At 43.9% G+C, this 22651-nt stretch overlaps 1 protein-coding gene across 2 annotated transcripts in view; it reads left to right on the top strand.

The window, feature by feature from the left end:
- Nucleotides 1-22651, top strand: part of PLXNA4 (plexin A4) — a 780904-nt gene that overhangs the window by 747488 nt on the left and 10765 nt on the right. For both annotated transcript variants that reach the window (XM_069087251.1, XM_069087250.1), the window contains 4 exons: nt 1317-1416; nt 3014-3204; nt 4403-4572; nt 12150-12362. In XM_069087251.1, coding sequence (XP_068943352.1) covers nt 1317-1416; nt 3014-3204; nt 4403-4572; nt 12150-12362 — 674 coding nt within the window. The remainder of the gene's footprint in view (nt 1-1316; nt 1417-3013; nt 3205-4402; nt 4573-12149; nt 12363-22651) is intronic.

The raw sequence follows: 22651 nt of genomic DNA, 5'->3' as shown, positions 1-22651 counted from the left end.
TGATGTCCAGTATAGACTGGGCATTATAGAGCCAGCAGCACTACCCTGGTCTTGAAAAGCAGGCCCTTAATGCCATTTTCTAGGACTCTTTTTTAGTGCCACTGGGGTGCCCTCATAGAAGCCCTGCATCCCAAGAATCAAGCCCTTGGGCACCCTGCAGAGGGTGGCTTGGGAGCTGGATCTGGTGATTTGTAGGCACTCGTGGCTCTCTGCATTGGAGTACAGTAATAAAAGACTCTACAGCAAGGTACCAGTCTTGGATGGTATGGGCAGTGAATAGCAAATATGAGTCCTGGCTCAGCATTTCTCCCTCTCTCTTGAAATCCAGGGTTCTCTTTTAGAAACGGTAAATCTTAGTAGTTCCTAAAACCCCTGAGCTCCGAATCAAGGATTCTAATTTCATCGGACATAGATTTAAACTTGGAAGGAACATTAGAGGTCCTCTAGTCCAGTCCACCTAGAAAGATGTAAATGACTTGTCCAAGGTCACAGTAAGTGGAAGAGACAAAGTTTGAACCCAGGTCCTCTGACTCCAAATCGAGCACATAATTCAGTATGCCAGAGGCATAGTGACCTTTGAGGTCATGTAACCTAATCCTCTAATTTGACAGAGGTAGAAAATGACTGAGTAGCAGAGCTGAGACTCAGGCCTGATCTTCTGAGTCCAAAGTCTAGTGCTCTTTCCATAACTCCATATTGCTTCCAAAATCCCTTGTTGTCTGTTGCTCAAAGGGCAATTCATTTGAGAGAGCTAGTGAAGTGTAATAGAAACAGAAGTGGTTTTGGAGTCTGAGAACCAGTCTAATCCCAGCTTTTCCATTTACTATCTGTATGACCTTGGACAAGTCACTGGGCCTCTGTTATCTCATCTACAAAATGAAGGGGAGAGGCAGCTAGGCAGCCCAGTCAGTAGCGTGCTGAGTCTGGAGTCAGGAAGACTCATCTTTGTGAGTTCAGAAATAGCCTCATACTCTTACTAGTTGTGTGGTCCTAGGCCAGTCACTTAACCCTGTTGGCCTCAGTTTCCTCATCTGTAAAACGAGCTGGAGAAGGAAATGACAAACCACTCCAGGACCTTTGCCAAGACAACCTCAAGGAGAATTGGACATCACTGAAAAAAGATGAACAAAACAAAGGAGGTAGAGGGTTTACTTCAAAACTGTGACCCTAATCCTCCAAAGTGCAGTGAGCAAGAAAAACAACCATTTTCTAAAGTCCCACCCAGTTCTCTTGTCTATGATCCCATCCTGCTGGATTTCATGGCATGGCTGACATTTACATGCCTGACTCATCCATCAGACACCTCTCCTCTCTAGGTACCAGACGGCTCAGTAGTGGCTTTAGTCTCCAAGCAAGTCACAGCCTATAATGCAGTGAATAACTCCACCGTCTCCAGGACATCAGCAAGCAAATACGGTAAGGGCTCATCATCCCCGGGAGGTAAGACTGCTGCCCTGAGTAGGGGTTATTATGAGGACAGCATGACTGTAATGTGATGGGCAGATCCAAGGTCCCCAGGACCAGCGGCCTCGAGCTGAGCCATTCAGTCCGGCTACTGGGGAAGAAGAGCATATTTGCTGGGTGCAGCTCCTAACTCTTACAGGGAGATGGGAGACCCAACAGGGACATCCATCCAAGAGAGCCGAGGGTAATTATGGGTAAGATTAAAGAGTGGAAATACTGTGGAGGGGCGAGGGAGGAGTGATGAGGAGAAAGGATAATGGCAGGGTTTGGGAGAAGATAGAGCCCTCCGCTTTTTGTTCAGGGATACAAGCAATTGCTCGAGGCATTCAGGAGCTAGTCAGAGACTCCCAACATAGAGAAATTAAACTTGAAAAGTCTTATGAAGCAGTGAGTGAGAAAAATACACGACCTATGCAGGCATGGAGTAGGAGAAGGATGTGCGTCTGAATCCAGGCTCAGCCACTCAGCCTGAGTGATCTTAAGCAAGGCAGTCAGTCGGTCAGCAATCATTTATTAAGCTCATATCATGTGCCAAGGACACATTGTGCTAAGCACTGGGGACACACAAATGTGTGAAATAATCATGTTCTAATGGTGGAGACAACATAAAAATAATGATATGTAATATATAATAACTGTATAATATATATATAATGACTACCAGAAACTTCCTACTTCATGTCATGAGGCTCCAGCAATGTGATCATGCAAATGCAGTAATGTATATGAAAGTATTTTGCAATGAAAAAGCATGATTAAATGCAATTGTTGTTGTTGCTGCTGCTGCTGTTAAGTGCTAAGGGGGCATCGAATAAAGGAGTAGAGTGATTATGATGAATTATTTTAATCCAGGGAACCTAAGGGAGTGAATTTCAAATCAGGTCTTGAAGGAGGTGAAAGACATGAAATGATAAAGAGACAGATGGAGAGGAAGTTATGAACAAACACAGAGATAGCTTTCAAGAAATGTTTCTTAAATTCTCGCTACGTTGAAAGCTCTATGCTAGGTCCCATGGTGGGAAAGGACTAAAGAGGTAAAAAGGATATGGTCCTTGGCCTCAGAGGACTGGAGGCAGCTGGGTGATTTCATAGTGCCCAGAGCACTGGGCCTGGAGTCAGGAAGGCTCATCTTTCTGAGATCAAATCTGGCCTCAGATACTTAATACACGTGTGACTCTGGGCAAGTCACTTAACTGTTTGCCTCAGTTTTCACATCTGTAAAATGAACTGGAGAAGGAAATGACAAACCGCTCCAGTGTCTTTGTCAGGAAAACCCCAAATGGGATCACGAACAACCGGACATGAATGAAACTACAGAAGAACAACAACACAGGGGCAATAAGATATGCCAAAATAACAATGAAAAGGAGTAAGGATAAATGCAAAGATGCGGTACTCAGGGCTGTAAAAGCTGTAGCAGGCTGCACGCTCAGGGGTCCTAGCAGATTATCTGCAATAACAGAGTGGCCACACTGGAGAGTGACAAATGATGAAGCTAGAGAGGGGACACTGGGAAGACTCAGGAGTTTGAATGTGCTTTTGTTGGCAGAAAACATGATCCGGTACACGGGGAGCCCCGACAGCCTCCGTTCCCGCACACCCATGATCACACCTGACCTGGAAAGTGGGGTCAAGATGTGGCACCTCGTGAAGAATCATGAGCATGGGGACCAGAAGGAGGGTGACCGGGGAAGCAAGATGGTGTCCGAAATCTACCTAACACGGCTACTGGCCACCAAGGTACGGGGACCAGGGTGAGGCTGGGGTGGGCTGAAGAGCATGTCTACTCACTTCTGTGACCCTGTACCTCTGACCAAGCTCGCGTGCACACACACACACACACACACACACACTCACTCTCACACCTTTCAACTTTGCCCTAGAGAAGCAAATGACAATCACTCTCAGGCTTCCCTGTTAGGGGAAATTTTTTCCTCTCCCTTACTTGCTATGACCACAGGCAAATCATTTGATATGCAGGAGCCTGTTTCCTCACCTGTAAAAAGGGGATAATAATATCTGAAGACCTGTAGTTCAGTGGAAAGAGCCATGGATTTGGAGTCAGAGGTCCAAAGTTCAAATCCTAGCTCTTCTGCTTGCTACCTGTGTGACCTTGGGCAAGTCACTTAACTACCCTAGTCCTCAATTTCACAATCTTTAAAGTGAAGAGGTTTGGTTAGATGATTTCCGAGGTTTATTTCAGTTCTAAATCTATGCTCCTTGACCCAATTTGTTGAGTCTGCATTGTTGTAAGTAAAGTATTCTGTAAGCCTCTGAAACGCAATTGAAATGTGTGCTGTCATTATAAGTGGCATTGGCCCTGGTTTTCCTGTTGGACTTGATCAAATTAATCCAGGTTCTGTAGGCCCATCCTGGGCCCATTCTACACTCCTCTTCTGAGGCTGACGCTGCACTCCCTTGTCCTACAGACTGGCTGCTTATATCATGGAATGAAAAAAAAACAAAACCCAACAACAATAACAACAAAAAGCCCCTGACAACTATTCATTAGCAAGTGTGAATAATGCCCAAATTAAACCAGCAGATTGTGTTTTTCTCTTCTGACCAAGAGAGTTGCTCATTAGCATTTGTGACAAATACTTGAATAACACCAGCCAAAGGGTGCTAAACCAATTCCATTGTGGATCCAGGGAGATTCATTTCTGTCCAAACGCTGGTGTTCTAGAACCAGTCCAGATGCAACCTGTGAAGACAGAGCCCAGGAATAAGGTGTCCTGAATCCTCCAAAGGGACATCAGAATGGGGTCCGAGCCATTCTCCACATGTGTCTGTCCAATTTTGCCCCAGTTCCCTAGGACTGATCCTTCCATTTATCTATCCACTCAGCCTTGTTGTGGTTCTTCCTCAAAGCTCCCTGGATTTAGTCATGTCAACATTTGTTTCTCCTCTTTTTTCCTCTCCCCACCCACCCCAACAGGGCACTCTGCAGAAGTTTGTGGATGACCTCTTCGAGACCATCTTCAGCACTGCCCACAGGGGATCTGCCCTGCCCCTTGCAATCAAGTACATGTTTGACTTCCTGGATGAGCAGGCAGACAAACATGGCATCCATGATCCCCACGTCCGGCACACCTGGAAGAGTAATTGGTAAGTAAAGGGGAGAGCCCGAGAAGAAGCTCACCTGATTGTGAATCAGGGCCCCCGCGGCGGCAGCCAGACAGGTGAGGGACCAGCCCCACTGTTTTCATCTTCATGGGCAGGTCTACCTTTAAGGGAGTCATTTAGTGGTTTCTCTGTTGCCTTTTTGTGCTCTTTGTCCTCATATCATCAGTCATTTGTCCATTTCCTCATTTCCTAAATGCCTCCCTATAATAATCTTCAACTATCCATCCAAGAATCTTCTTTCTTCTCTTCCTTCAAATCCTGTCTTCAAAGAGAATTCTGCTAGTCTGTTCTGGTCTGGTCTGGTCTTTAAAGGCACCCAGACGGACTTAGACTGAAGCAACACTGCATCTCCTTAAATTACCCAGCCCTTTCCTTCCTTTGAAAAGATGTCAACCCCTCCATGGGTCTGTGCACTGTCCTTGTATCAGATTCAGACTCTGACTGACTGTATAATGCATACCATACAGTACTTACCATAAGGCTATTATAATTCAGGAAATGCTTAAGATGAAGAACAGAGATGGTGGGTATTTGAAACTAGCTCCAGCAAATGTGGTAAAATCTCGTCTAAAGGTTCTTGCTTCTACTTCAAGGAGTCTATGTGGTCAGTTCAGCCAGACCTTCCCTAGAAGATGACTTCATGGCTTTACATCACTGAGACCATGAGAGGAGAAAATGTGAAGCAGATGATAGTAGTCTCAGATGCTTAAAGAGATCAAGGAGAGCTGAGAAAAGGCCATTGGATATGATACATAGAAGGACGTTGGGATTCTTCAAGGGTGTGCTTTTAGTGGAGTTGTGGGGACAGTGTAGCCAGTAAGATAATGGAGGTAGACCATTTTTAAGAAGCTGAGCAGTGAAAGGAAGGATGGGGAAAATAAGGCATCAAGATCAAGCCAAGCACTGTTCAGGGCAAAGAAAACTCAGTTCCAGAATGCATGCCATCTTGAGGTGGTGGGAGGGGAGAGATGGGGAACTCAAAATCTTGTGGAAATGAATGTTGAAAACTAAAAATAAATTAATTATTTTTTTTAAAAGAAAGAAAACTCAGTTCACGTTTATAGACAGAGGGAAAGGATCCAGTGGTGAAGGAATGATTGATAGATGTACATTGTCAATACCTAGTCCAATTACAAAATGTTTGTTACATAAATGAATGATGCTAGAGAGAAGAGATTAAGACCCTAAAAGAGATGGGAAAGGACATGACTGAGAATATAGGTACTTTACTGAGTAAAGTGGAGGGGAGAAATACATTCTGAAACGAAGGTGATATAAAAACAAAAATATCAATAACGAAAGACTCTAAAAGAAAAAAATATAGAGAGGTTATAGGGTTAAACATTGGGAAAGAAGAATGACTTCTCTTCCTTGGAGTAAAAGGCTGATAGGCTGCCCATAGAGACAAATACTTTGAGATGAAAAACAGAGAAGGAGCCTGAGTGGGATACAGTTAATATTCTCTGTAAAAGCAAAGGTAAGATGATCAGCCTGTTCCCTAAACCCCACCTCCCAACAGCAAAGGCAAAGGTCACTGTGAGAGAAGAGTGGTGGAATTGGGAGCATGAGAAAAGTGGAGAACATTAGGAGTGACTGCAATGGGGATCGATAAGAAATGAGAAAAGAATTGCCAAGTGACAACAAGGGTCCCACTGAGGTCATGTATCATGAGTTTGTAGTGGTACAAGTCTGTCACAATTCCCTGATTTTTTCCAGTAATGCTCTGACAGCCAGGATATTGAGTGAAGAAAAGCAGATCAGTCAGTTATTTTGTGTGGTTCTAAAGAAGTGAGAAGAGCCAGCCTAGACGGTACTCAGACATGGAAAAATTGATGATAAGGAGATTGTGGATAGGGAATACCAAGTTCAATATAACAATATTCAGGATATGGCCATGCTGCTGAGTCATGGAGAAAGAGGTCTACTGCCTTAAAGAAGGCTGAGAACTGTGAGGGCAAATGGTCAATGGGCCATCAACTTTTTTTTTTAAGTTTATAAGGCGGAGAACAGGAAATGGAATAGCAAGGAAATTCCTGAGTCAGATACTAAAGTCAAAGAGTAAGGTGGAAGTGAGTCTAAGAAGACCATGGGCTATGGAGAGGGTGGTATAATTAAGTGGCATAAGAGTCATTGGCATAAAGGTGGTAAATTAGTAGGTCTGAATGTGGCCCTAGGAAGGCAGGAGATGATGAGAAAAGTGGGGTTGGGGCGAGGCTGGGGTCAAGAAGAATTGTGAACCCTGGGACCTGCAGGAAGGGGCAAGGAAGCAAGATGGTGTCTGAAATCCACCCAAGCTAGCTACTGGCTACAGAAGGAGATAGGCAGGAGATCATGCCTTCTCTCTAAGAAAGGAAAGAAGTCAGACTGGAGAAAGCAGTGGAGTAATGGTGTCAGCTGGGAAATTCAATGTTTAAGTTAGGGTGATCAGATGATGAATACTTTGAGAATTAGTGGAGCTGACCCACCTGTGAACAGAGGTCCTACAAGGCAGAGTGGGAATGACAAATTAAGGGGTGTACTTGAGAAGTGTGAAGGATGGGGAGAGTATGGCTGTATTACAATGGAAATACAATGGGGTGGGAGTAGCACGAGAAGAGGTCTTCTGATAGGAGCATCAGGAAGGGAAAATAGGGAAAAGGGAGGCAGATGTGGTTGGGAGATCAGAGGAAGATGGATGTTTGAGTCAAGGGAAGGGGGGAGCATTGTCACTAGAGGAAGCTAGAAGGCAGAAGAGAGGGGTGATTAGATAGGACAGAAACTAAAACACATGCCTGCAGAAACCCTCCCTACAAAATACTGGTAAGGCACATGGGTGTGGGGTCTTCTAAGTGGTGAGCAGAGAGGTTCCTTGATCAAGGAAGCCTAGAACTGCCATGATCCCTCCCTTTCATGGCTGGTGTTCAGTTGTGTCTGACTCTTCAAGACCCCATTTGGGGTTTTCCTAGCAAAGACACTAGAGTGGTTTTCCATTTCCTTCTCCAACTCATTTTACAAGTAAGAAAACTAAGGTAAATAGAGGTTAAGTGACTTTCCTAGGGTCACACAGATAACAAATGTCTGAGACTTGAACTCAGGTCTTCCTGACTTCAGGAGTGGCACTCTATTCGCACTTCCCCATCTAGCTGCCCATGAGGTCTAGACACCTTCTCTTTCTTCTGCTCATACTTAATTTTGTAATAGTTGGCATGATCCTTGTGGATTCCTTTTAGGACTTCTCTAACACCTCTGGCATAGCCTTTTGAAAACTGGCTTTACTGTTTCTTTCCTTGCTGGGAACCTTTTATAGATTTTCCATTTCCCAGGGCTTGCCTCTTGGCATAGATGTGCCTAATTCATCCCAGACTGCTATCTTTCCCCTTACCCCATGGCCCCTTTAGCAATCTGAAGACTTGTGAAATTGATGCAGGCTCTGCTGAGTTCTGAAAAACAATGGACCAGAGCATAGGAAGAGCCGTTCTTGGAGTCAGGAAGATCTGAGTTCAAGTTCTTGACCCAAGAGAAGTCACTTAACATCTCACTGCCCCCAGGCAGCTCTCTAAGACTGTCAGTTGCAGAGAAGGTACCCAGTTTTTGTGGAAAATATAAGAAAAGTTTCCTCATCTGGAAATTCCCTTTATCAGTGAAATCCCAAGCTTAGTCCCTAGACCAGCAAGTATAAACCTATGTTATAGGTTCTGGGTTCTAGGTTCTGTATTCCCTAAGTTCTAAGCCTTTGAAGAAAATGTTTTGTAATTCAAATAATATAGTACAAATTTGATTTTCTTTTCCTATTACTATCACCTCTTCTTTATCTCTTTTCTTAGGGTCCTTTTAGACCTTCTTGCTTGCTTAAATACATTTAAATTACACATGCCAAAAATGTCTCACTGTACTCAGACCAAGGTCAATGTTCAAATCAGTGTTCAATTCAGTTCAATAAAACAATTTAACATGAACAATAAAACATTTGTTAGGGGCGTACTGTGTGTCTAACACTGTGCTAGGTGCTGGTGATAGACAAAAATTAAAAATTCCTCTCTCTCAAGGGCATTCTACTAGGATTCTATTTTGTTTCTTACAGAAGTACCAAGGCTCACGGTGAGGGAGAGGGTGACTGCCCTGCCTAACTACCGATATCAGAAGTAAGGGATAGCCCAACTGAACATGCCTAGGTTACCTCAACAGATATGGATCACTTCTAAAATTCAGTTTGGCATAGCCTACATTCAGAAAAACCTAGATTCAAACCCGAGTTCTGATATGTACAAGCAGGGTGACCTTGGACTAGACACTTACCTCTTAATATCTGAGGCCACTCTCTTAAGACAATCAGTAGCAGTATGTTGGCAGGGTTTCATGTGCAGGGGGAGTTTCCTCACCTTACCTATCAGATCATAGGTCTGGACCAAAACAATGAATCTATCATTCAAACCTTCATCTAAGCTTTTTGTAACATATTCATATTTTCATCCTATACCTGTTGTTAGGATAAGCTCAATTCTAAGCACACTTTAATAGATGACAGTTTCTCATAATAGCCCAGTCCTTGGGAAAAGCAGAGATTCCCACAAAAATTATCAATGGTCCAGATTGAGGCCCCAGAGCATACACAGGGTAACCCCCCCAACCGCCATCCAGGGTGAGAATGTTTGGGTTACCTATTCAAAAGAACCCTTTCACTGTCTCAGATTACTCATTGTCCTGGCTTGAGGGGTGGCAGGGAGGGCAGAACAGTCTGGGAATTATGATGTCTATGTATTGACAGAATTAATTTCCTCTGATTGAAAAGACATCGTTTTTTCATTCCTCTCCCAACCCTACAACTCACCCCCTCACCCTACTCCCCCTTTCACATCCCCGAACCTTTTTTTTTCTTTTAAATAAACCTCCTGCTCATTTAGTCTGAGTGGCTGCAATCAGCCAGAGATTAGTGCCTCCACTAATGTTAATAATATGCTAATGTTTCATTAGGCAGGAACCTCTGGTGCTGGTGGCTCCCTTGTCTGATTTGTCTGTCAGCAAAACTGGTTTAGAAAGAAGGGAGGCAGGAAATACCACCACCATGCCCGACACACAAACATGCAATGACCCCTCATCCAGGGGTCATTCCTCATCGTGGTAGGCTTCCTTAATAAATACCTGTCGACTTGGTCATGTCTTAGTGACAAGGGATCAAGGGGAAAGTCCTGGAGGATAGATCTGAGACCCAACTATGACTCTGAAAGTTTTTAGATATTTTCCATATTTCACAAAAATTTCCATGGCCTACCAGGTCACGGTTACATTCCTGAACTTTCCTCTCTCAATGGATGGCTGCTCAGAATGGGCATATTTGAATGCCACGATGACCAGGCCCCTACCAGGCTGATACTTGGCATTCAACATATATTTAAGACCATAGACATAGAGTTTTACATTTGGAACAGACCTCAGAGAAGCTTGTTGATTGATTGATAATCCCATTTCAGGGTTGTTTTCATATTATTTTACTGCATTTGTGGCATTTGTTATACATGTGCCAAGTGCTGTATGGGCTGCTGAGAAATACAAAAGACTAGAGACATATTGCACTTGCTGAGTTGAATTGAATTCCCAGAGTTTAAGTTCTAACACCAAACACATAAAAAGATTGGAGCTATTACCAACAGTGAGAATAACAACTGAGACAACAAGGCAAAGGAAAAAAAAAACATCCAAAAACAGTATAGAGTCCTCCTGTGGATATCGTGAATTTTCTCAACCCTAAGGCCTCAGTACTTTTATCATCTATCAATGACTGCCCTACAGTACTGAAGGAAGTGACTTTACTGTGGCAGAGGGAGAAAGGGAAGAAAGAGAAAAGCAGGTGGAGAGATGCATATGGCGCCATCCCAGGTCTCTCCCCTGAACCTCAGAAGTCCAGCAGGCACATCAAAAGAAGGTAAACATTCAGTTATCACAGGGAGAACTTCCTCAAGGTGCCTTCTTGAGCACCTAGAAACTGCCTGTCTGTCTTGGACTCAAGGAAAAGTCTTCCCAAGAACCATTCCGATCTTTTGGAAAGGAATTCAGTCACACATGGGAATTCAATCATAAAGAAACATCATGCTAGCTCCTTTGGGGGATTTATTAAGTGCTTGTTATATGTCAGGCACCACACCAAGTCTTAGGGATGGGGATAAAGAGGAACCAATTCCTGTCTTCAATGAACTTATATTCTATTAGGCAAACAACATGCATACATAAAAGTCATTACCAAATATATACAAAGTAATGGGATGGGGGATACAGCTAGAAACCTGAAAAACAAAGAAAGACCTCATCTAGAAGATGGTGCTTGAGGGAGACTATAAATGGGATTTTAAGAGATGGGAGTAAGGAGAGAATACATTCCAAGCATGGGGGCAGCTTGGACAAAATCAGGAAGACAGGATATGGAATATCATGTATGAGAAATAGAAGATGAAGTCTATGGCTTTGGCAAGCTTACAGTCTACTGGAGGAAATATTACATACGCACACATCAAATATATACATATACATATATATATACACATATACACATATTCACATACACACATATATGTGCACATATACATAAACATATAATAATGGTACAGGTCATCTGATGTTGAAACCCTGAGTTTGAAGTCTGAGGATTTGGGTTCAAATCCTGGTTTGGAAAAAATGGGTTGCTAGGAAGATAGTAGGTTATCCTTGAACTTGAGATCTTCAGACAGAGACCAGATGATTTTTTGCTGGGATATAGTTAAAGATATTCTTGGTCAGGTAGAGTTTGGACAAGGTTGCTTCTTAGATCTTTTCCAATTAAATGCAGCATGCATCCTGTGATGTCGGGATTGTCTAAGAACTCGAAGACGAGAGATATTAGATATGGGGGTCACAGATGGTGGCCTAAACATACAGTGATCTTCAATCATCAAACAAACATCCATTAAGAATCCTGTGTGTTCAGGCCTGTGCTAGGCACTGGGGATAGAAGGAGCAGACCCTGCTATTCACGAGGAACGGGACTTCTTCTTAATAGAACCTTTTCTCTTCCCAGTCCAGGCTATCTGTTGGTTTATTATTTCAATCATGTCCAACTCTTCATGAACCCACAGAACTCCCTTATAACCCTCAGCACTTAGCCCATTGATCAAATGTTGAAATGTCCTTAAGATGCAGGATGAGTTGATTATGAGGTGAACCATCACAAAAGTCTCTTAAATGCACAGAAAAGAGAAGCTTCTCCAAACTCTAAGCGCTGCCCCAGTCACACAGGCATACAGGTGCATGTTCACATACACACACTTTCCCAGGCATGCTCCCCCAAAAAATGGCTGCTGGGAAATGCTATAGCTGTCATCTTCTCTCCCCATTAGACTTTATTAAAGATGGGTATCAGGAAAAAAGGTATTTGATGCTAAGGAGTGTAAGATGCAAGTGATGGGACACCCCCCCTCTGGTGGATCATTGAAGGAAAGAGGGGGGCGGGGAGGGAGAAAAGGAGAAAGGAGAAATCCAGAGAATTTACCCCCCCCTTTTCTATTCCGGAGCTAACAGTCATCCCTGCCCCCTTCCTTCTTCTCTTCTCACAGCTTGCCATTGAGGTTCTGGGTCAACATGATCAAGAACCCCCAGTTTGTATTTGACATCCACAAGAACAGCATCACTGATGCCTGCCTCTCCGTGGTGGCTCAGACCTTCATGGATTCCTGTTCCACGTCTGAGCACCGCCTGGGCAAGGACTCCCCATCCAACAAATTGCTCTATGCCAAGGATATCCCCAGCTATAAAAACTGGGTAGAGAGGTGAGTGCTGGGAGTGGAGGGATCACAGTCAGGATGCTTTCTTAGGAAATGTTCCATTTCACTAGGTCAGAGATCCCCCAGGGATTTCTCACAAACTGGTGACTGAATTTCTAGAGGGCTTTAAGATCAACTAAGTATTTTACAAATATTATCTCGTTTAATCCTCACAACAACCCTGGGGGATAAGTGCTATCATTATCCAGATTTTACAGAGAAGAAAACTGATGCTGAGGGCCATTTTGTGACTTGTCCAAGGTCACACAGCTAATAAGTATCTGGTGTCAGATCTGAAATCAGGTCTTTCTGACTCTGGGTCCAGAGCTTTATCTACTGTGCACTCCCAGAGGTTCTCTATAATTTCAAGCTGAGGCAAGAGGAGGGAAGAGCATCTAGAAAGCACATGAGGACCCTCCCCCAAGTTCAGTGATTAAAATGCTTGTGTAAGGTACAGAAAGAGGGAAGATAGTTATGTCATCTTTTATAGCTCCCTCCCACTCATATTATCAGCAAACATGCCCTCCTCCACCATCCTCCTATCCCCATATGGATTATGGGACTTTAGATGAGGCATCCTGCCCATAAATGTTGAGACCCTCTCCCCCAGATTGTAGAGGGAGGCATAAGTTTTCCACAAGTTTTAGGATGGTTTTCTGAACCACTTTGAACAAATCCTTGGGTAGCATCAAGATAATAGCAATATATTGACCACCAAAGCACTAATGTCCACTTTGGGTCATTTTTCAGTTAGTACTTTGTAATGATCCATCCAGCTCTAACACTCAGATCCACATTGTGATATGTGTGAAACAGCTTCCTTTATTCCCCCACTGTTACCCCCCCCCCCATAGGCCTGTAGAATAGGGCTTTGCCTAGTATAAGGCCAAAATCTGTATGACAACTGAGTCTTTGACCTTAGACTAAGGATTGCCACCTGTCAAACATCTAATAAACATAACCTATTCTCATTCATTTAATCCTTGCAACAACCCTATGAAATAGAATTGGGCCAGAGCTATAACTATCATTTTTGTACCTTGGCCAATCTTCACGAAATGTGAACTCAATTCATTTTCTAAAGACAAATTCCTTTGCCAGGTTGGAGGGCTGGGATTGACATTCTGAGAAAATAGAGAGACTGATATAAAACAGTAGGATAGGAGAAAAGAGAGCCTGAGGGGTCATAGGCAGGGAGAGGGAGCATCTGGCAGCCTCCTAGTTTAACTAATCTTTCTTACTAACATACTAAGGGCAGCTATTTAAACCTTTTGAAGGTGAGTAAATGATGGCAGGATCGTCTATGTTTTGACATCCTGGGGCAAACCTCTGATGAGACCCTGACCTTATTATTCACTGTGTTGAACATTTTACAATGGTGGAAATTTATGAATAGTAAGCCCAAGGGACTTGCCCAGGGTGACAAAGTGCACATAGGAGAGCCCAGATTCGGGTTCTCCCAAATCCCAGTCTAGTGTTGTTGGTAGTGGCTTTTTTTCTCCTATTTTGTTGATTTTGGGTCCTCTTCCTTCTCTCTGGGGATCTCAGAGCACTAGTGGAAATTATGATGGGGAATCTCAAATATAATACTTTGTTCCAAAACAAATATGTGGAATGGGAAATAGAGACTAGAGTGATACAGAAGAAAGAAGTGGACTCGGAAGACCTGAGTTCAGATCCTTAATCAGTCATTTATTACCTTGTGATCTCAATGTCCTTTAACCTTCTACCTCAATTCTCTCAGAATGAGAGGGTTGGACTAGATGAGCCTGAAAGTTCCTAAGTCTATGATCCTGTGCCCTAAAATGGAAAAGAAAAATGCACCTTTATTTTTCCCCTAAAGGAGACATACCTCTTTCTCTTTATTCCTGGGAACCAGCTCCCATTTTTAGAAAGGAAAAAAAAAATAAGAGATATGGGGAAAGAGCAAAGCTTTCCTACTGTTACCCCCCAAATCCAGCAGTGCAACTAGTCCTGCAGGGACCTAGCCTTAGACCCCAGATCAGGGGCCTGCCTCAGTGGTACAATTCTGCAAAAAGAGCTGTGATTTTCCCCCCCACTTTTCTTCTCCTTCTCTTGCTATCTTTCCCGCCACTCCCTCCTCTCTGATGTGTGTGTGTGCTAAGCATTAAGTCATGTCTCTCTGGGAGAGAGCATTTTTGCAGCTGCTTCTTTTGTCCCTCATGTCCCATTGTGTCTGAGACACCCTCAAAGCTCTCAACCCCCTTCACCCAGACAGTGGACTCATTCTTCTGAGAATGGGCTGTGCAGCATGGTCTGCTCCCCGGCTGGTAAAAAGAGATGGGGCAGTAGAGGGGGGCGGTCCTGGGGACCCCCATGCATAGCAAGGCAGCAGAGCTTCTAATCACAGAGACATGAATTAAAGGAGGGAAGTCACTGGGGTTTTGTTGGTTATTCTCCCTCCGTCCCTCCCTTCCTCTTTCCCTTCTCTCTTCTCTCTCCCTCCCTCCCTCATTTCTCTGTCTCTGTCTCTGTGTATGTCTTTTTCTACCTGTCTGTCTCTGTCTCTGTCTCTGTCTCTCCTCCCTTCCCCCTCCTTCCCCTCTCCCTCCCTCTCTCATGTCTCTGTCTGTCTCCCTCTTTCTCTTTTTCTTTCATGTCTTTCTGTCTGTCTCCTGTCTGTCTCTCTGCCTGTCTTTCTGTCTCTCTCTCTGCCTGCCTCTTCTCTCCCTCCCTCCTTCCTCCCCACCCCTTCAGTGATCTACCAGAGGGTAGAAACATTTAGGAAACACCTGCACGAAGGACCCCTCCCCTTAACACAGCCAGTTTGTCAGAGGTGTTGCCGTCACAAGTGCCCACCCTGGGCTAATGGCCTCCCTTCTGCTTGGTGTTAAATGAGATTTCGCTCACGCAGCTGCTGCAGGTCACGAGCAGCTTCGGTCCACTTGGTTATTTTTAGGAGTGGTTTGACGGTTTCCATTTCTTACACCACTAGTTTCTTAGCAACCAATGGGACTCGCTGGAATGCCACCTTTTCCCTTGCTCGAGGCCCCAAATCCTTTTCTTGTCTCCTCTGGGCACTTCTGGGGCAGGGGATGGAGAGGGAGCTGAAGACCTCAAGGGGGAAGCTGGTGATTCATTCTCCCAGATGCATCCCTGACATTTAGGCACAAGGAATCCATTCCACTTTCAGTTCCTGAAGCTAGCAGTCTGACTGGCTAGTCCATTTCGGGAAACTGAGGCACAGGAAGCCATGATTAGTTTAGACTCTGACAGCAAGTCCGGATCAAGCCCAAGGCTCTAAATGACAGCTTCCCAGTACCTCCTGTGTTGATCATACCCTTGAGCCCTGGACAGCTGCTCTGTCAGAAACATCCATCTGAAAAGTCACTGACTTCAGAATGTCAGCTCCTTGGGGTGTTACCTTGGACCAGTCACTTCTTCCTGGGCTTCATTTTCCTCCTTTATAAAATGAGAGGGTTGCACTTGTGTGACCCCTGAGGTCCCTTCAAGCCTTGGAGCTATGATCCCATCATACTAAAGAGTTGTCTTTCTTACCTGAAACACTCTCCCTCTTCTTCTTCAACTACTGACCTCCTCACTTCCTTTAAATCCCAGCTAAAACCCCACCGTCCACAAAAAGCCTTCCCTTGTCCCTCTTAATTCCAGTACTTTCTCTCTTAATTATTTACCATTTATCTTTTCTTAGCTTGCTTTGTATATAGTTTTTGCATGTTGTTTCCTCTATTAGATTATAAACGCCTTGAAGGCAGGCACTTTTTGTAATCTCAGAGTTTAGCACAGCACCTGGCACATAGGAGGCACTTAATATTTATAAACTGATTAATAGCTAACATTTGGCATATATATGCTTTACAAGTTTACTTGAAGAAAGAGATATTCTCTGTGTGTATATGGTGAGTTTATGTTATGTTTTGCCTGTCTTTTCATGACAGGGAACTGAATGTTAATCATTTACCCTGTGTCTGTGCCAGCCAAGAAATACCCCACCAGAGCTTATCCAGTCTTACTCTCTCTTCCAAATAGGTAGGGAATAAATGGGCTTAACTACCATCTCACCCTGTTGCTGGTGGGCTTTGGATTCTTCCTTCTGTCCAAAACTTCAAGGACTTCACCAACTCCAGCCCTGCCCTCCTGTCTTCCTACGTCCAACTCCCATACCTCTCCTGGAAGTACTACTTAGAATTCTAAATTTATGTGGCAGCTTGTTTAACCTTACTGAATCCCTTGGGATTTCTCTTTCTTGTTTACCTTTTCATGCTTCTCTTGAGTCTTATATTTGAAAGTCAAATTTTCTGTTCAGCTCTAGTCTTTTTATCAGGAATACTTGAAAGTTCCCTATTTTATTGAATGTCTATTTTTCCCCTGAAGAACGATACTCAGTTTTGCTGGATAGGTGATTCTTTGCTATAATCCTAACTCCTTTGCTCTCCAGAATATCATATTCCAAGCCCTCTGGTCCTTTAATGTAGAAGCTGCTAAATCTTGTGTTATCCTGACTATGGTTCCACAATATTTAAATTGTTTCTGACTGTAATCTTTTCTCCTTGACCTGGGAGTTCTAGAATTTGGCTATCATATTCCTGGGAGTTTTCATTTTGAGATATCTTTCAGGAGGTGGTCAATGGATTCTTTAAATGTCTCTGGTTCTAGGATATGATGGCAGTTTTCTTGAAAATTTCTTGAAAGATGATATGTAAGGCATGTGGGTAGTATAATGGTTAGAGCATTGTCCTTGGAGTCAAGAAAACTTTAGTTTAAATACAGCCTCAGACAATGATTAACTCTGTGGGTTCCTCATCTGTAAAATGGGAATAATACTAGTGCCTACTTCCCATGGTTATTGTAAGGGCCAAACGATATCTCATTATCTGTAAGGTACTCTTCAAATCTTAAGTAAATCCCTAAATGCCTGAAAACTGCCACTTTTCTCTAACTTGTACTAAAGATAAAATGAGATAGCATATGTAAAGTGCTATATAATTGTGAACTAAGGATATAGAAAGCTAGACGGGACCTCTGAGGCCCTCTATTCCAACCTCTTCATTTTGTAGGTGAACCTGAAGCAAATGGAGATTAGGTAACATGCCCAAGCTGTCAAAGGTCACAGGCATCAGAGGGGAGATTTGCAGCCAGGGGCTCTCTCTCCTAACTTAGGGTCCTCGCCCCCACTCCCACACTGTCTTCTTCATGGCAAGTCATCACAACAGGATGAATACTCTTAGGCCACACTTGCTTAGTACCATGAAAGCAGTGTTTCTACAGAGTAAGAGAATCAGCTCAGTGGTACAAACTCCATGGGGACAGTCAAGCATAAGAAGATAGAGAGACTTCGTTTTGGCCAAGTCCAGAGAACGTTGGTAGTGATTTCCCTTGGTCTGGCATCTCTGACATTCCCAAGTACTAACCTAGCCACCCCAGTACCATACCACCTTCGTAAAGTCTGAATTTTCCTCCCTCACTGACCCTGCAAACCATGCCACTTTTCTCTGACTTCTACTAAAAAATAAATTGAGGTGACAGGTTGCGCGGTGGATAGAGCCATGTCCCTGGAGTCAGGAGGACCCAAGTTCTAATCTCATCTCAGACACTTACTAGCTGTGTGACCCTGAGCAAGTCACTTAACCTTGTGTACCTCAATTTCCTCATCTGTCAAATGGGCTAGAGAAGGAAAAGGGGAACCACTCCAGTGTCTCTGCCAAGAAAACCCCAAATAGGGTCACAAAGTGTCAGACACAACTGAGACAACAGAGTAATAACATCTCGTGAAACACTGGTCCACTCCAGCTCTAACACTATGCTTCTGTCAATAAGCTTAATGTCTCCCAGAGATGAAGCAGTGAGAATGCCACCTCCGACGTTAGATCCAACCCCATTCATTTCACAGCAGCTTTATGAGAGGGAGAAGCAGCTTTAGAATAGGGAATAGGGATCTGACTTCAAAGCCAGGAGGACCAAGGCTCTAGCCCTGCCTTTGACATCTACAGTCTGTGTGACCCGGGCAAATTGCTTTATCCCTTAGCTCTAAGGCAGACCTCTAAGACTACGTCGTGTGGCTACACTGCATTGAGAAAAGAAGTTTCTTCCTCCAGGAATTCTCTACCACAATTAAAAGACAGCTATCATCTCTATCTCCTAGCCTCTCATGGAGGAGTTATCCTTTCTATTCCACCCAGAAAGAAAGTGGAACCCAGGAAGATCCCCATTGTCATAAGCCCAGTTATCCCTAGTAACCAATGCCCAGAGTCCAAAGATGTCCAAAATGGTATTACAGTAGAAAGAGCTCTGGACCTAGAGTTGGAAGACCTGGGATCAAATCTTGCCCCTTAGCCCGACAGCCTGTGTGACCTTGGGTAAGTCACTTAATCTAACCATGCCTCAGTTTCCTCATCTGTAAACTTATTATTTCTAACATCACTTCCAGCTTTAGCTCCATGATCTTAGCATCATTGATTTAGAACTGGAAGGAAGCTCAAAATTCAATTAGTATACACACACACACATACACACCACATTTTACAGATGAGAAAACAATTCCAAGGAGGCTATGACTTGTCCAAGATCACACAGATAGTAAGGGTCAGCAGTGGGATTTGAATTCAGCTCCTTGGATTCCAGACTTAATGTTCTTCTCATTATGCCACACTGCCTTCCCAAGGGCTGATGTTGAGAGTTTAAGTAATACAAATAGGAGTGAGAGGTCGAGAGGTGGGAGTGGAGATGGCTGGTCAAGGAAGGGAGGGCTGTTCATACCCAAACCCAATATAAACAGGTGTTATACAGAAATGGCTAAAGGAAGGCCCAAATCACAGTAGAACCACCCCAACAGACCCCATTACGCTGGGTAAGAAGATGCAGTCCCATGCGGTTTTTCTGTCTCCTGGAGGCAGTCTGGGAAGAATTGCCATGTTGCCCCGCTCCGCCATCTTCGGGCCATGGGTGCATCCAGCTAAATCTCAGAGAAGCAACCTTTCTGGGAACCAACTCATTGGCATGCAGGGATCTCACAGGAGGAAACTGGAGTAGAGGGGCTGGGTCTGACCTTTCCCTTCCTAGCTGCATAGCCAGCTGACTGAGAACACTTGTTTGAAGTTCATTAACAGGGCTTAATTGCATTCTTCACAATCAATAAGCTGTCTCTGTACAGGATCCCAGCACAAAAGGCCACCACAGCAAGTGCTGAAAAGGAGGCATTTGTGCTCACAGCAGAGAGAGCCTCACAGTGGGGTCCCTTTATGAGGCTCGAGTGGTGAAGGCGAGGGTGTGGGAGATGTGGAGGACACTGCAGGAAGGGGACAAAGGATCAAGGTTGGACCAGCTCTGCCCTGCAGGGAGCAGCAGTGGCACCCCAGAGCAAGGATCCCCAGGAAATTGGCACAGGGGGCTAGAACCCAGGGCAGATAGGACCGGGACCCAGTCCCCGTCCCAACCTCTCTAACAATTGTCCATCCAAGCACAGCCCAGGGAGGTTGGACTGCCCACAGATGTTTAGCTTCATTTGTGAGAGTACAGTCAAAAATCATAGGATCACAGAATTGAGACCTGGAAAGAACCTTGGAGGTTCTGTCCAACCCCTTCATTTTACAGATGAAGAAATGAATAAATCAAGTGACTTGGGAAAGGTCGTAGAGGTCATAAATGGCAGCGGGAGATTCACACTCATGCCCTCTCACCCCAAATTCAGATGCCTTTGGACCATACAAGGCCAAGGTCACAGGTTTTATTTCCATGAGGACCAGAGAGCTCAACTCTCTTTCATGATCACAGATTCAGCCTTTTATCCTATCTCTTGGTAACAGTGTGAGAGGTTATGGATAATTTCATGCAAACCCATTCCCATCACAAGAAAAACATGTTCCTATACAAAAGACAGGACAGTCCTCCTCTATCCCCCCCTCATTAAAAAAAATTTTCCTTTTCTTAAAAGCTATTTTTAGAGAAAGCCATTAGGGATTTTAATCTAACTGATAGATGAGGCCTTATACAATAGATTAAAAAGGGTATCCAATATTTCTTGCTACATTTTTATAAGAAAAGGTGTCATCATAGTGCCTCAGTCTACCCCTCAATACAATGGAAAGAAGGAAATTTGTTGTTTCTCAGGTATGATGTGAAGATAAATTAATGGATTTTTAAAGGAGTAGAGTATAAAGCCTAATGTATAAGAATGAAGGACAAACATCAGTCGAGTAATCATATCATCTAAGAAATAAAATACTTTAAGAACAGGGATTCATTCTTTCTCAATGAAACAAGGAATGTTTCATTCTTTGTATTTCTGTCATTGCATCAAGCACACTGGCCCATAGTAGGCACTTAATACATTCTTGAGGGTTGATTGATTGATTTAAACAGATTGGACTTCAAACCAAGCCATACAGAGTGGTATTTGCTCCATGACCTTGTCGATTCTGCCAAGAGGGTGTAATTGGCTTAGGGAGCAGTGACATAAGCAGAAAGGGCCTGGATTTGAATCCCAGGTTATCAAACTGATCTCTAAAGTTCCCTTCCTGGTTCTAAATCCCACCACCTCTTCTAATCAGGGACCAGTGTAGCCTGAAGATCCTTTATAAACAGTACAGCAAGCTCTTAAGAAATCCTTATTAATTGATTGATAAAAAGAGGGTTAGGTGTGGAGTCAGTCAAATTTTGCTTCTTGTGTGTGTGCCTGTGTGATAAAGGGAAGAGCGCTTATCTTTTCTGGGCCTCAATTTCCTCATCTAAAAAACAGGGGAGGAGGGGTCGTTGAACTAAATAGACTCTGAGTTCCTTGCCAACTCTTAAATCTATGACCCTAGGCCATGAGAAAAGGGAAGAATTCTGTTATGTAGTTGTGTCCAACTCTTCATGACCCCAGTTGGGTTTTTCTTGACAACATATACTGGAGTGTTTTGCCATTTCCTTCTCCAGCTCATTTTACAGATGAGGAGACTGAGGCAAAGGTTGTGATTTGTCTGGAGTCCCATAGCTAGGAAGTATTTGAGGTCATATTTGAACACAGATCTTCCTGATTCCAGGCCTAACACTCTCCACTGCATCACCTAGATATCCATCTAAAGAACTGAGAACTGAACTCTGAAATTTAAGATTCAAGCTTGATTAAAGGAATCATGAAGAACTAATATCCATATGCATGTATGAACTGTGGGTGTGTGTTGACGAGTGGGGATTTGAGGGCGGGGAATCTCTCTCTCTGTCCCAGTGCTTGCTCATGGCTTGTACCCTTTGCTATGGGAGCGGCAACTTTAGCATACCCTTCTCCATCATTCCCTCTATCCCTGGTCCCTGTTCTAGTTTCAATGATGAGTCTGCAATCTCAGAGCCCTGGCAGCAACACCTCAGTGCTGTGAGGCTGTCCCAGCCCTCGCCTTCAATGAGAGTTCTCTGGCAGTAAATTGAACTGTCATTTCACCAGAGGCACTTGAGTCTGATAGCTGGAGTGTCACAGGAGAGGCCTCCCTGTCATCCTGTCCTCTAGCCCCAGGGCACTGATAGGAAAAAGAGAACAGGCTCATCCCGAATGGCTCTGAGGTCAATGCTTTGGGGAGAGACAGACCTAGCCCCTGATTCAAGGGCAGGACAGCATGTCCAGACCTTCACTGACCACCACACATCCACAGAACTCCCAGGGCCTTGCATATATGGCCTCAAGTATCCACATGGCTTCTAGGTCAATATTCTGATCTTTTGAGGGTACCAAGGGTTCAGCTGAGACACAGCCAAGTGGTTAGGAGGTGACCCTAGGTATCCCACATCCCAGATCACCTCTATCTCATCAACCCAGGAATTGGTTTAGAACAGAAAGGCCCAGAAAGGAACTTGTTCTCCTTTCTTAAATTTGAGATGGGGGGGGGGGAATCTTTCCAGGTCACTCGTGGGATAGGATCCCTCTCCTATAGGAAGTTCAGAATAACCTGAAGATGGATTTTTAGTTGAATTGGAGTCTCACACTTGATATCAACTAAGCCTCAAACTCAGCCTGACCTGCAAGAGGGAAGGGATTTCCAGGAATATATTGATGTCATCAGGGATGAAAGGAGGGATAATTCCAGGCCCATACTCAAAAGCTGCCCAGTCTGCTAGTATTAGTTAGAGTTAGAATTCTAATGGCGTAGCCTCAGGGAGCTTGGGACAATTATTATCATGTATTAATAATAATATAATCAATAATTAATAATAGTATACTCCTGATAATGAAGTAACTGCAGATTACAAACCCAGCCCTTTTCCTCATCCCTGAAGCCAGGGAAAGATAGAGGTTGGATGCTCTGTATTTCTAGCCTATAAATCATGCCTTTATGGTCACCTCCAGC

Source organism: Petaurus breviceps, unplaced genomic scaffold, assembly GCF_028583685.1.
Source record: "Petaurus breviceps papuanus isolate PSGF00001 unplaced genomic scaffold, PetGlider_PUasm1.0 181, whole genome shotgun sequence".
NCBI classification, from domain to species: domain Eukaryota; kingdom Metazoa; phylum Chordata; class Mammalia; order Diprotodontia; family Petauridae; genus Petaurus; species Petaurus breviceps.
The sequence above is the reverse complement of the archived record's forward strand: the minus strand, read 5'-3'. Positions and strand labels throughout refer to the sequence as shown.